Genomic DNA, 13,968 nt, shown 5'->3' on the forward strand with positions numbered 1-13,968 from the left:
CAAGAGTGAAACTCTGTCTCAATAAAAAAAATAAAAATAAAAATAAATCACTGAAGAATTACAAATGTTAGGAGTGCTTTACTTCATTGCCATTTGGAAAAGGAAAGACATTATACAAATCTGATTACCTCTTGGGGGTGTATCACACACATGAAGGTTTTTAGTCTAATATGAGAAAAGTTGGCACAAAAGTATATATAGAAAATTATGGAATTTGCTATCATTTGAGCACTTTACAGGTGTCAGATTCTTCAAGTGCTTTTTGTGTTTTATCGTAATAATCCTTTATGAAGCAGATAGTTTTACTAGCCCTGTTTCATAGATGAGGAAACTGAGGCACAAAAGGCCAAGTAATTTGCCTAACACCTAAGATTAGAATCTGGGTTTGAACCTAGGAAGCCTCCCTACAGTACATACATACTTGCCCACTACACTCAACTACATATATATGAAAATACTTAGCTATAATCACATGATTGAGGCAAAAATTGTATTTAAAAAGGGAGTTGGGGAGTCAAGGAAGATGTCACCTACTGAGATCAGAAGCAAGTGAGAGTTTATAAGATTACTAGAAGAACAGATCTTATCCCTCTGCACTTCAGTAAACATTGTGGGCTAGGTGATAGGAAGAAGACAGGGGGCAAACCTGGTAAGAACTTATCTCACTCTCTAAATCTAGTAACAACAATTCTTTTGCATCATATCAGTTTTGAGTAAATGGCTGAATAAGGGGGAAAGATGGCAATACATTCATAATGTTTTATAAGCATCCTGGGGGAAAAGGATCTGGACAGCACAATAAATGGCATCCAAGGTAGAGAAAGAAGATAGATCAAAACTTCATGAGTGAAGAAAAATAGGTGAACAGACCCAGGATGAGTAAGTGGGCTACGAAGTTTTTATGGGAAATTAAATGATGGTACAGGTAACAATGAAGAGGAAGGCCAGATAAGTGCCCAGATAGGCCCTTACGTAGGGGCTTTCAGCTTTTACAGACATGAAAATCAGAATTCTCAGCAGAACAGATTCACATTAATTAAGCTCAACTTACTATTTTACAATAATTTGACATTAAGAAATAAAACTGCCAAGTGGAATTGGATTCTGCTTCTCTCCCCAGTGTATTCTCTCCCCATAGGCATGCTACATGAGATAACTAAATATTAACAAAATTTTAATTGGAGGAACAAAATATTTTATCTTTCGGCTAGGGCATTCCACATACTGCTTGTTTGGGATAATCTTTGCTTGTCTCAGTGACATTTTGTTTCTATTTTCCTAGCTGGCCAAATCTCCTAATTCCTTTCTTTGGATGTGCTAATGATTTCATTAAACCTTCTATCAAGTCTGGGAGTCATTTTCTTTCTTTCTGTTGCCTGAACAACTTTCTCCTCTCACTGACTAGGTGTTAATTTTTAAAGCCTCAAGCTCAGAGGGCATTCAAGTTTCCCTTATTGTCATATGTTCCTTGACTGGGAGACACCTCACTATAACTCTAGCCGTGTATGAAATGCTCATGTCACTTGCTTTCTAGTTCAATTTGTTTTTGCAATACTCTCCTTTTAGTTCCTTGAAGATCACAAGCTCTCACCTCAGAGATTTCACACATGGTGTTGCCTTGTCTTGCAAAGCTCTTCGTGTCCAGCAAGAAGCTAATTAATGCCCATTGCTTAGGCATGTAGAAAACTTCTTTGGGGACCAATTCCTAGACTAGAAAACTCCCTTTGTTATTTTCTCTCACAGCACACTGGTTTCATAAAATTTATCAAGATGTATAATTATATATTTATGCAAGTGTTTGCTTATTGTTTAGCTTTCCCCACTTAGTGATGTAAGGGCAAATATACCAGTCAAAAGAAGAGGTTTAAAGTCTCCGCATTGAAAATAAGGGAAGAGGCCCCCCTTCTTTTTCTTTCAGAATTTCTTTCTCTGCCCTTTTTAAGTGTACATAAATGTTTCTTATCACTAAATAACCTTCTTGCCAGTCTCACAACACAGGAATATTTCCCCAGTGACCTGACAGCCATGTCTTTGAAATGTAATAATCAAAAAAGATAACATCTTATTTCCCAGTTTCCTGGGAGGACACAGGCCTAACTTCAGCTGGCACCTGACTCCAAAAGGCAAAACCTATCTTTAATCATAAAGATAAAAGAAAATTAGCCATTTTATCTGAGAATATGAATGTAATATGTTGTATCCACTTACTTGTATAAAAGAGTGCGATTTCTTTCCACCTTTTAATTTCTTCAGTGAATTGCCTGTGCTCTGCATCACTTTTTGATTTGTTACTTATTCTTTTTTTATTTTTATTTTTTTCTCAGCATATCATCCCTCTAATGTTGCTTATCCAATAATAAACTTGTTTTCGACCTCTGTTATCTTTGTGGAGACACTTTCTGGGCCTGGAGGAGATTTTGCTTCAATGATATTCCCCCAATAATGCTAAGCTCCATGAGAATACTAACCAGGTCTGTTTTGTTTACCACCATATTCTCTGTGCATACACCGTGACCAGTTCAGTGTATAAGTCAAATAATTGTTCAATGAGGGAATAAATTAAAAATCTGGCCGGAGTCTCTATTTTCCCCCTTACTTTTCTCACAGGGCCATTATGAAGACCAAATGGAGTCAGACCAATTTATTGGGGAGCTTTAGTTCTATTGCTATTTTGTAATAGGATTAAGGATATGTTGCTTAAACCCTCTAAGCTTCAGTTTCCTCATCTATCGAATAGGGGTAATAATAGAACCTACCTCAAGATTCTTGTGAGGATAAATTGAAAGATCGCATTTAAAATAAGCAATGTGGTGTCTGGCACATAGGCAGTAATAAATTCAGCTGCTAATAGTTAATTGTTTGCCTCAAATAAATAAACATATTCATTGTAACTCAAGGACCACAATGGTAAGAACAGCTGTAGATTGGAAGAGGTATGAAGAATTGCCTGTGGCACCTTAGCAGGAAATTTTGTGATTCTACCACCCTATTCCCAGGTTTATCTGGACTTTTCCATTACGCTGACACCATGGGACCGAAGTTCTTATTCCAATCATTTTTCCTACCTTTCTTCAGTGATCTATAAGCAGTACCTCACTCAGCCAGGAATTCATCAGTGTGAGACATGTCAGGGTACCTGTCAGCCACAAGTAAGCAAACTGCAAACTTACATTTATAGAATCTGGCCTTTTTAATTTTCTCTCCTGACTAGTGGGTAGCTACTCTCTGAGAATAACTTTCTATCCTTTTGTCTTAACTCAGGTAGGAGATATCTCTTCTCCTTTTGCTTTCAAGTAGGTGAGCCCAGTAGGGCTATTTGTGGATTTATAGTCTTTTAAAACTTCCTTCACCAGACCTAGAATAAATTATGCTATGATTTTTACAATCCCTCTTAGAGGAGAAAACAAGTCTTTTCCCCTCTACCCTCCTAGGTGCAATGGCTGGGGCCCCTGGATCAAACTGATAAAAGACAGATGAACAAGAGAGTTAAACTATAGAGGTTCATACACAAAATTGTGGCTCATGGAAGCAGCAGATGATTGAAGCTTATGTACCATTTTAGGCTGATATGGTTAAGCTTTGTGTCCCCACCCAAATCTCAACTTGAATTATAATCCCCATAATCCCCATGTGTCAAGGGAGAGACCAGGTGGAGGTAACTGAATCATGGGAGTGGATTCCCCCATGCCGTTCTCATGATAGTGAATGAGTTCTCACAAGATCTGATGGTTTTATAAGGGGCTCTTTCCCCTTCACTCCCACTTCTCCTTCCTGCCTCCTTGTGAAGAAGGTGCCTTGCTTCCCCTTTGCCTTCCGCCATGATTGTAAGTGTCCTGAGGCCTCCCCAGCCATGCTGCACTGTGAGTAAATTAAATCTCTTTCCTTTATAAATTACCCAGTCTCAGCTATGTCTTTATAGCAGTATGAAAATGGACTAATACATAGGCTAAATGAAAGAAAAGGGGTTTTGAGGACAGGCGTGGTGGTTCATGCCTGTAATCCTAGCACTTTGGGAGGCAGAGGTGGGTGGATCACTTGAGGCCAGGAGCTTGGGACCAGCCTCATCAACATGGAAAAACCTCATCTCTACTAAAAATACAAAAATTAGCTAGGCATGGTTGTGCATGCCTGTAATCCCAGCTACTTGAGAGGCAGAGACACGAGGATCTCTTGAACCTGGGAGGCAGAGGTTGCAGTGAGTTGAGATCGCACCACTGCACTCCAGCCTGGGTGACAGAGCAAGACTCTGTCTAAAACAAAACAAAACAAAACAAAAACAAAGAAAAAGGGTTTGGGGCTTTTGGGCAAGAGAGACAAGTTATGGGAAGATGAGAGGAGGCAATGGATGATAAATAAGGGTTGTCTTGTTTTGCAGATAAGAGGCTTTCAGGTGACAAGGGTTGTCTCCTGAAGAGTAGCTCCCTTCCTGGTAAGATACATCTTTACAAATGGAAATTTCCATTGCAAATATACATTTCTTTTATAAAAATGTAAATCTATATTTTATTTTTAGGTAGTTAGGAGAAGATAAAGAGCTTTTCTTGCCTGTATTGATTCTCAATTGCCTTTAGCTCAAAATTATCCTTATGCCAAAGCAGCATAATTTTGGGTGGCATATTCTGGTACCTTGCACTCCCCACATCCCACATCCCCATACACTGCTCTGAACATCCTTAAGTAGATACAACATGGTCAGAACAAAAACCATCAACTGTCATGATATTAAGTATTTTAGAAAAGTTAGGGGTGTGTGTGTGTGTGTGTGTGTGTGTGTGTGTGTGTAGGGTGAGTGAATAGGAGAGAGTTATTCATGAAAGATCACTGAGCCAGGATTAAGAAAGCAGGGTTTCCCTACAGAGACTACCAGTGTGTTATTATGTGAACTCAGGCTAATGATTTAATTTCTTAGTTCATTTATTTCTCTTATTAAAATCGGAACTGACTATGCCTTTCTGCAAACTAGTTAACTGTACTTGCTACAGCACTAGGCACAAATAAATCACTCATTAATACCTGTAGGTTAATGGAGTGACCCATGGGGAAGTTACATGTGGAAATGATGAGGGCATTTTAAATCCCTAGGATAAAAGCTTCCACTGCATTTAATGTAATGTACTATACCTCACCAGAGTACTGTCCTCAGAATCTTATATTTTTAGCATTTTAGTAATGAAACCTCTAAGAATGAGAGTCATGTTCTTTTCAACACTTTAGCATTTCAGTCTAATATGGAAGCACCATACTCAGGAGTCAGTTTAGGAGACCTGTGCAAAGAAAGTCGGATGCTGAGATGCTTTTATGCTCTGCTTTAGAAACATATCTCATAGTGACATAAAGTAATAACAGTAATTTCCTTGTGTGACTCATAAACTGATCCTGGAGGCAGTTGCAAGAAAGAGTTCTACATATTGCTAGAATAACTGCATAGCTTCTGTAACCGTATTTACTGGACCGCAAACCACAACACATAGTTTGACCAAGGATTTTTCCTGATTTATAAATATCTGTGAAAAGTCTTACAAAATTATTAAGATTAAGTAGTATCTCATTCTACCTTTAATCACCTTTATTGAGAATAATAATAAAATTACAGAACATCTGGATTGTCTGTCCTGGACAATTTGGAACTGATAATTACCATGTGTACAGCCAAAATGATTATCTTGAAGAGGACAAAATTCCTTTAAATGCAATTAGGCTTGCATACTTATTTAAACACTAGTCTTACTCTCTTACAGTCATACCTTGTATTAAAGTATATAAGATGCCCTAAAAAGAGAATAATCACCAAATGAATCTATTGGTTTCTTCCCCTGAGTTAATAGATTGCTGCAATAGGTAATAATTCCACGTTCCTCTGTATTAGAAAAAGGTAGTTACTAATAGACAATGGTACAGTTGTTATTTAACCACACCTATATAATTGGACAAAATGCCTCAGTGTACATCTCTCATTTGGCATAATAGTGATCTTTGTCACTGAACTTTAGATATATCAAATGATATATCTAATTTGTTTTTAGGAAATAGATATCTTGATTTTCCCTTGATATTTACATAGCTATTGGAGACCATTATCCCTGGGATAATACTTCTTTTTTAACTGCCAATTTCTTAAAAATAATAAATGCATCTCCCAGCCCTTTTAAGTTTCTTATTTTGGAGGTTGGAATTCAGCTTTTCTTTTTGTTATAGTCAGCATATTAGATATTTTTGCCTCTAAGGAGTTTCAGCTTCTCCATATCCCCTTGTGGTCTCCATGTGTACTATACTAGGTTTCTTATTTTCAGTGAGTTGAAATCACTGCTGCTGGACACGCCAATTCTTTTCTCTCACTATGAAGGAGCCTCAAGCTTGAGGAAGGTGGAGCATGGATGAGCGGCAATTCACAAGCCAGAAGAACCTATCTGGGCCTGCTTCCACCACCTTGGTGCTTGCCAAATTCTCAGGCCCCTGAGAGGTAGGCCCCATAACTACCGAATTGGCCAATGTTTGAGAGTTTTCCCAGATTTAATTTGAATGACGGGCCACTTTCCACAAATACACAGTACCAGCAGGCTGATCAAAGACATTATTCTCTCTAGTCCTTTTAAGATTAAAGAGATTCAGTTTGTATCCAAATGATGAGTGCCTTCCAAAATAGATGGCTATGGGTAGAAGAGTGGGAAAAAATCTAATTATTATTTAGTTCTTGGTGATTACTTTTAGCCAAAATAGAATTGACAGCCTTGGAAATACTACTAGAAGCATAAATTAGGCAACATATCTTATTGTCATACAAACTTAGTATTATGCTGATATTACAACACTGCCAATCAAATTGGAAACTCAGTTCTCACCTAGTCCGTAGAAAGGAACATTATTTCTTTTGTTGTGAATCTCTCTTCTGTAATGTTCGGAAAAATTCAGGAGGTACTCTTTTCAGTTATTTTGGCTGCATCTCTCTATCCTATTCTAAAGCCACCTCTCAAAGAGCATTACAAGGGGCCTCTTCAGAAAAAAGGAGAGGGTGTACTCTGAGACTGTGTTGCCATATCAACTCAAGATAATTTGAAAATGAAAACCAAACAAACAAACCAGGATAGGGTTTGCGTGTTGGTGGTCATGTTGAGGCTTTGTAGGGGCCAAAGGGGGAAGTTATCCTTTGCCCTATGAGGGTTTCCTGAAAATCACTGACAAGAGGCAGATGAATATGAGAAAAGGCATACAAATTTATTTAATATACATGTATGAGAGCCTTCAGAATGAAGACCCAAAGATACAGGGCAAATTGTCCATTTTTATGCTTAGGTTCAACAAACTGTGGATAGCCATGTAGGTGTATGATTGGATAAAAAGGGCATGATCTAATGCTAATAGACTGAGTGGGGAAACCCAGCAAGGCCTGTCTGTCTAGCTTCTTCTTGGCTTCTCTGAGCAAGCATTCCTACCTTCTGGGTGTCGGGCAGGGCCGTCTCTGGAATGGGGATCTTAGGACCTCTAGTCAAACAAGGTAGGTCAGATGATTTCTTTATGGCCAGCTTTTACACAGAAAGGCGGAGGGAAAATTAGAGTAGCATTTTTAGGTTTTATGACTGGCTTTTAGGAAAAGAGGTTCTGGTTTTTCTGACCCTTCTTGGGGAAGAGGGATTCTAGTTTCTATGGCTAGCCTTGAGGGAGAAGGGGACAGAGAGACAGGAGAGCAGGACAAAGTCAGAGAAAAACTTCTGCTTCTGAGGATGCTGCTGAGGCCTTCATTTTGGGGTATTGTTTTCTGAGCCTGAATCACTTCAAATGCTCCACTTCAACCTTCATCAAATCCACCAGCTTCATTCATTTTTTTTTTCCAAAATATGTTTTTCCAGTATATTTAAACAATCAAACTTAATGGATAGTTTGCATTCTTTTCTGGACCCTAATTTCCTTGCTTCCAAATTTGCAAGAAGCTAGAACTGACTGATAGGGGTAAGACTGAATAGAAAAACACTATTTGTCAATAAAATTGCTGTATATATACCATACTTCTACTAAATACTGCGCTCAAACACTGAATCCTTGATATAAAATGTTCTTAGGCTGCATAGTGTTTTGAACCCTGAGGTTGTGTGCATGAGTATCCAAAAATGTTTGCAAAGTCAAATAATTTTGTAATCCTCCCTAGGTGGATCCAGAGAGTAACTGGTTAATAGGTGGGTGGCACAATGTGTCAGTTGAAGGAGACAGCTGAGCTGTAGGAGCAGTGTGGTGTCATTAAGAGAACATGGACTTTTGACTCAGACGGATGGCCTGTGGCAAGTTATTTAACGTTGTCTGTGATGCAGTTTCTTTAGATGGAAAACACGTGTCATTGCTGCTTCGAAGGGCCACATAGAAGATTAATACAGAAAGTGTTTACAAAATATCTAGCACTGTGCTTGGAACATACTGAGTGTTCAAGAAAAGGTGCTTGTTATCTGAAAACCGAGGCTCTAGAAAATTTTAATATGCGCTTATTTAAAACAAATACAATTTTTATTTTCTAAGGGTGCTCAGGTTATACGACTATATTTGATATGAAAAATAACCCTGTTATATAGGAAATGTACTTATTATATTCTCATTTACAAGTGACAAAACTGAGAGCCCAAAATGTATGCAACTTTCCCAAAGTAATCCAGTTAGCAAGTGGGAGACAGGACTAAAATGTGGGTGTTTTTGCTCCCAGTCAAGTGCTGTCTCAATGGTACAGAAGACTTATGAGTTCAGAGGAATGAAAATACAAGGGAGAAAGGAAAAAAACAATTATAATGGAAGATAAATCAGTTATTTATAATCATTTTGTATTTTTCAAAGAAGCATTGATCCTAAGGAGGGTCCTTTGGAAATATTTACAGTATTATTTGTGAAGCTAAAAGAATAAGAAAAAACTAAATTGCTCTGCATAAGAAAAGGGTAAACTCTTAGAAGTAGAATGTGCTTGATTTAGGAGGCCAAAGCCAGTAGGGTAGGCCAGATGTGGGTGCTGGTAGTTGAAGGAAAACTTTGGAGGAAAAGGAGAGATGCCTCATTGATATGTTTTTCTTCTTTTTTTAAAAAATAAATTGTTTATTTATGTTTTATTTTTTTAATTTATGCATTGTAATTGTACATGTATATGCGGTAAAATTTGATGTTTCCATACCTATGTTTTATAATGATCAATTCAGGGTATTTAGTGTATTCATCACCTCATGCATTTATCATTTTGAATTTTTTAAATAATTTTGTTTTTTGGGTGTGATGTAACCCTAAACTTCACTCTCCTAACAAATCATTAGCAAAATATTAATTTCTTAATAATGGTAGGAGAGTAGATTTTCTTTGTCAGGCTGAAGAAAATGCCAAGATATACTGCAGAGTTAGTTGGAATAATTTCTATCTTCTTTCCATACCAGTCACATCTGAGTTGCAAATGAATAGATTGCCATCTTTTAACCTTTCAAGAAAATTAAGAGTATTTTAAATGCCTTTCTATGTTCTCTAGCAGAAAACCCCCATAAATTCTAATATGCACAATGGCCAAACCAGTGATATGAAGGAGTGAGGTAGGCTGAGTGGAGGGGGTATGCTTCATCCAAAGGGGACTGCCTCAACTCAGACCAGGCAGATGGCTTCCGTGTGGAACTGACTGTTGCCAGATCTTCTGATTTTCTTTAAAAGCAAAGAAACAAACCGATGATCTGAATTTTTATGTGGAATTTTCTGATTTTAAAATATCTACCATGTTTTAAAAACGGAACGAAATAAATGAGCAAACAGAAAACATTGTACTGGCCAAAGGAAATAATCTACAAGCTGGATCTGCCTCTGGACCACCTGTTTGCAACTTCTGCCAGCAGTCCCAATACTTCCACATGCTACAAATTAAATTTGAAAAGCACTGGTATACATACATCCTAATCACCCCAGGCTAAGGATTTAATAAGTAATTGTATAACCTATCCTCTCTGTACCTAAATTCCCTCATCTGGAAAATTGGAAAAATCATTGTGCTTTCCTTATAGGATTGTTGTAAGGATTAAATATATTAGTGCATTATTCTCTTCATTCACCTCTCGTCCGTCTTCTACAATCACTCAAAGTCTGAATTTACCTCTAGTTAATCTCTAGGCAATAGTTACATGGCTAACCAACAGTAACTAGATGCAAATGGGAACAGTCTTTATGCCTTTTTCTTTTTAATCCTTTCCTTTACTCCCCAGTGCTGGTCAAGAACTAAGTTATGGTTTTGACTAGTACTATGTCTCTCCAAATCTTCCTAAGGCCACAGATAAATTTCTAACTGAATTCCAGCAGAGGGTTTCTTGCTAGTGTTCCTATTACATAATGCTATGAAAAAGAGCTTTTTGCAGGCACTGCTTTAATCTCACTGCTTTAGTCCTAAAAATTCAATATTTGTTCTTCAGCCACTACTTAAAACCAAGCCACTTTTGTGGTTTTCAGGTTTTTGAAAAACACAAGTGGCTTGGTCTTAATTAGCAGCTTACAAAAATAAATGCTTACATGAATTCAAATAACACCAGTCAAATCCACCCAACCACATATAACTACTGCATTTTACTTGCTGTATAAACAATCTGCTTCTATCACACATTATTGTGTTGTAGACATTTTTCTAGTCAGTGAATTTCATTCAATAAATAAAAACAGCATAATATGTAAATAGGTTTCTAACATTCTCTTATATCATGATTTATTTAACCAAACATCTATAAATAAACATCTAGGTGGTCCCATTTCTTTGCATTTTTTTTTTGAAAAGTTAAAAATTCCTTAATTTTTTATTCCTGGTACCACTACCACAATTTACAGGGCAATATACCTGATGTAATGAAAAGAAAAAGAAAAAGACAAAGCTACAACAGATAAAAGACCTCAGGAATGTACATCTAATTGGCACTACATTGCATTAATCAATAGCTGCACTTTTTGCAAACTGTGGCTATGACAGTCCTGAACAAGAAGGGTTTCCTGTTTAAACTGCAGTAACTTTTCTGACTATGGATCATCGTTCCTTCTGTGGCAGATTTTTACAGTTCCTCTAATGCATTTGGGACGACTGTCTCAAAGTAACCTGCAGCTTTCCTGACAACTCCTCGCTCTCTCTCCTGCTAAGAACGGTAGCCCTTTTCTGCTGTTTTTAGAACCTTCTGCTACCATATCCACCACTTCCACCACCAGATCCATAACCACCACCATAGGGACTGCCCGAGCTTCTTCCACCAAAACTGCCCCCTTTCATGGGTCCATAATTTGATTGCTGTTGTCCACTATAATTTCCAAAATCATTATAGTTCCCACCACCACCATAGTTACCACCGCCAAAATTTCCTCATTCATTGTAACCATCATATCCTCCACCACCTCCACCATATCCACCACCTCGGTTTCCATATCCTGGTCCACCACCACCATAGCCCCCTTTACTACTATAACCAGGACCACTGCCATAGTTGCCACCATCACCTCCAAATCCATTATATCCACCATCACCTCCTCCATAACTCCCTCTGCTGCCACCACCTCCACCACCATAGCCTCCTCTTCCACCAAAGTTTCCACCACGGCCAAAATTACCTCCACCACCTCCAAAGTTTCCTCCGCGACCCATAAAATTGCCAGATCCACCTCCACGACCTCTCTGTGATCCAGCAGACTGCATCTCTTGTTTAGAAAGGGCCTTTTTCACTTCACAATTATGCCTATTAATAGTGTGGTATTTCTGAACAACAATATTTCAACTGTATCATGATCATCAAAAATTACAAAAGCAAATCCTCTCTTTTTTCCACTCTGCCTGTCTTCCGTAACTTCTATGGTTTCAATCTTGCCGTACTTTTCAAAGTAGTCTCTCAAATTATATTCTTCTGTATCTTCTTTAATACCACCAACAAAAATTTTCTTCACTGTTAGATGGGCACCAGGCTTTACAGAATCCTCTCTAGAAACAGCTCTCTCTGGTTCCACTACACGCCCATCAACCTTGTGTGGTCGAGCACACATCGCTGCATCCACCTCTTCAACACAAGAATAAGTCACAAAGCCAAAGCCCCTAGAACGTTTTGTTTGGGGGTCTCTCATTACCACACAATCTGTGAGTGTGCCCCATTTCTCAAAATGTTCTCTTAAACGATCATCTGTAGTTTCAAAGCTCAGACCACCAATAAACAGTTTTCTCAACTGCTCTGGTTTCTTTGGATCATGGCCCTCCTCCCCCCGGCGGCGACGGCGACGGCCGGAGTCGGGCTGGGGACAACCGGGCGGCGGTTTTACCTCCATTTTGAGACCGGTCTCGCCTCTTCCAACTCGAGTTCAATATGGGACCCAGAGTAAGAGGCGGGGCCAGTCGTCCCCTGACGCGTTTTCCACGCGCCCCCAGTCTGTTGGGGGAGGAGCGAGTTGGGCCATTTCTTTGCATTTTTAAGCAATGTAAGGGGCTACTATTTTTATATATAATTTTTTTTCCTGATAATTTTCTGGAGCTATATTTCTAGAAAAGGAATTACTTCACGGGTATTTATACATAGGTTAAATTTTTATACTTGCTGAAACATTGCTTCCTGGAAAATATATTTTGTAACTCCAAGAGGGCAAGAATGACTGTATACTTTTCTATATTCTCACCAATACTGGATATTGTAATTTTCCCTTTTATGAGTTTATCTTTGCAAGGCTTATAAAAGACAAATGATATCTCATTGCTGGTTTTTTGTTTGGATTTTTTTGTTTGTTTTGGTTTGTTTTTTTGCATTTCTTCAATTATTTGGTCAAATATCTTTTCCCATTATTTCAGCAAAAATTTTTTTGGTTTTAATTATGAATTGTCTGTCCCTGCTCTCTGCAAACATTTCTATTAGAACATTCATCTTTTCCTTGTTTATTTATAAGGATGCCTTTTATTAAATCCACTGTTTGATATATATATATTACAACTATTTATGCAAATATATTTCCTTTTGTCAATTTTCCATCAATTTATGGGAAGCATGTTGCTTGAAGAATAGTGACTGTCATAATAAGTAAAAATCAACATTATAACCTTTATATAGCCATTATAGGCACTGTTCTAAGTTAATTACGTGGATTCACTCATAATCCTGTCTACAAACCTACTATGATTATTTTTATTTTCAGACGAGGAAATTGAAGTGCAAGGAAGGTAGGTGACTTGACCAAGGTTTTATAGCGACTCTGCTGGACTTGAAACAAAATGATGTGGAAACACTCCATGCTCTTAAGCACTGTCAAAGATAAAGCCAGACATCACTGAAATGGTAAGGACAGATTTTTTTCAGTAGTACTATTGCAGTGGGGAAAAGAGTGAGCTGAACTTTGCCCATCTTTTGATTGTATTATCAGATTTTTTCCTATAGAGTTGTGTGAGCTCCTTATATATTTGGGTGTTATTAGATCCTGACAGATAGGTAGTTTGAAAATATTTTCTCCTGTTCTGTGGGGTTTTTTTTCTCACTGTTGATTGTATCCTTTGCTGTGCAGATGCTAACTTGAAGTGATCTCATTTATATTTACTTATACATATCAAATATATGGAAAATTGTATATCTCAAATCTTAGTATTTAAGGTATTGAGTTTTTGTTTGTTTGTTTGTTTTCAGAGACAGGGTCTGACTCTTGTTGCCCAGGCTGGAGTGCAGTGGTGCTATTCTAGCTCACTGCAACCTCAAACTCCTGGGCTCGAGTGATCCTCCTGCCTCAGCCTCCTGAGTTGCTGAGACTACAGGTGCATGCCACAACACATGGCTGATTTTTAAAAGTTTTTGTAGAGATGAGGTTTCACTTTGTTGTCCAAGCTAGTCTCAGGCTTCTGGCATCAAGCAATCCTCCCATCTTGGTCCCCCAAATTACTGGGATTACAGGCATGTGCTACTGTGCCTAAGATTCTTTTCATTTTTTGTTGGCTTGATTGATTAATAACAGTGAAATATATGTGTTAAAGCCACTAAACACTAT

General features: G+C 38.0%; 1 protein-coding gene across 1 annotated transcript; it reads right to left on the minus strand.

The window, feature by feature from the left end:
* Positions 1-10,751: 10,751 nt before the first annotated feature.
* On the minus strand, positions 10,752-12,313 carry LOC116475201 (heterogeneous nuclear ribonucleoprotein A3). The gene is given in 2 exon segments (XM_032164419.3): positions 10,752-11,733; positions 11,736-12,313. Coding segments are annotated over 2 exon segments (1,137 nt in total). The 5' UTR covers positions 12,277-12,313; the 3' UTR covers positions 10,752-11,137.
* Between the last annotated feature and the right edge of the window lie 1,655 nt (positions 12,314-13,968).

This window comes from Hylobates moloch, unplaced genomic scaffold, assembly GCF_009828535.3.
Source record: "Hylobates moloch isolate HMO894 unplaced genomic scaffold, HMol_V3 SCAFFOLD_7, whole genome shotgun sequence".
NCBI classification, from domain to species: Eukaryota; Metazoa; Chordata; class Mammalia; order Primates; family Hylobatidae; genus Hylobates; species Hylobates moloch.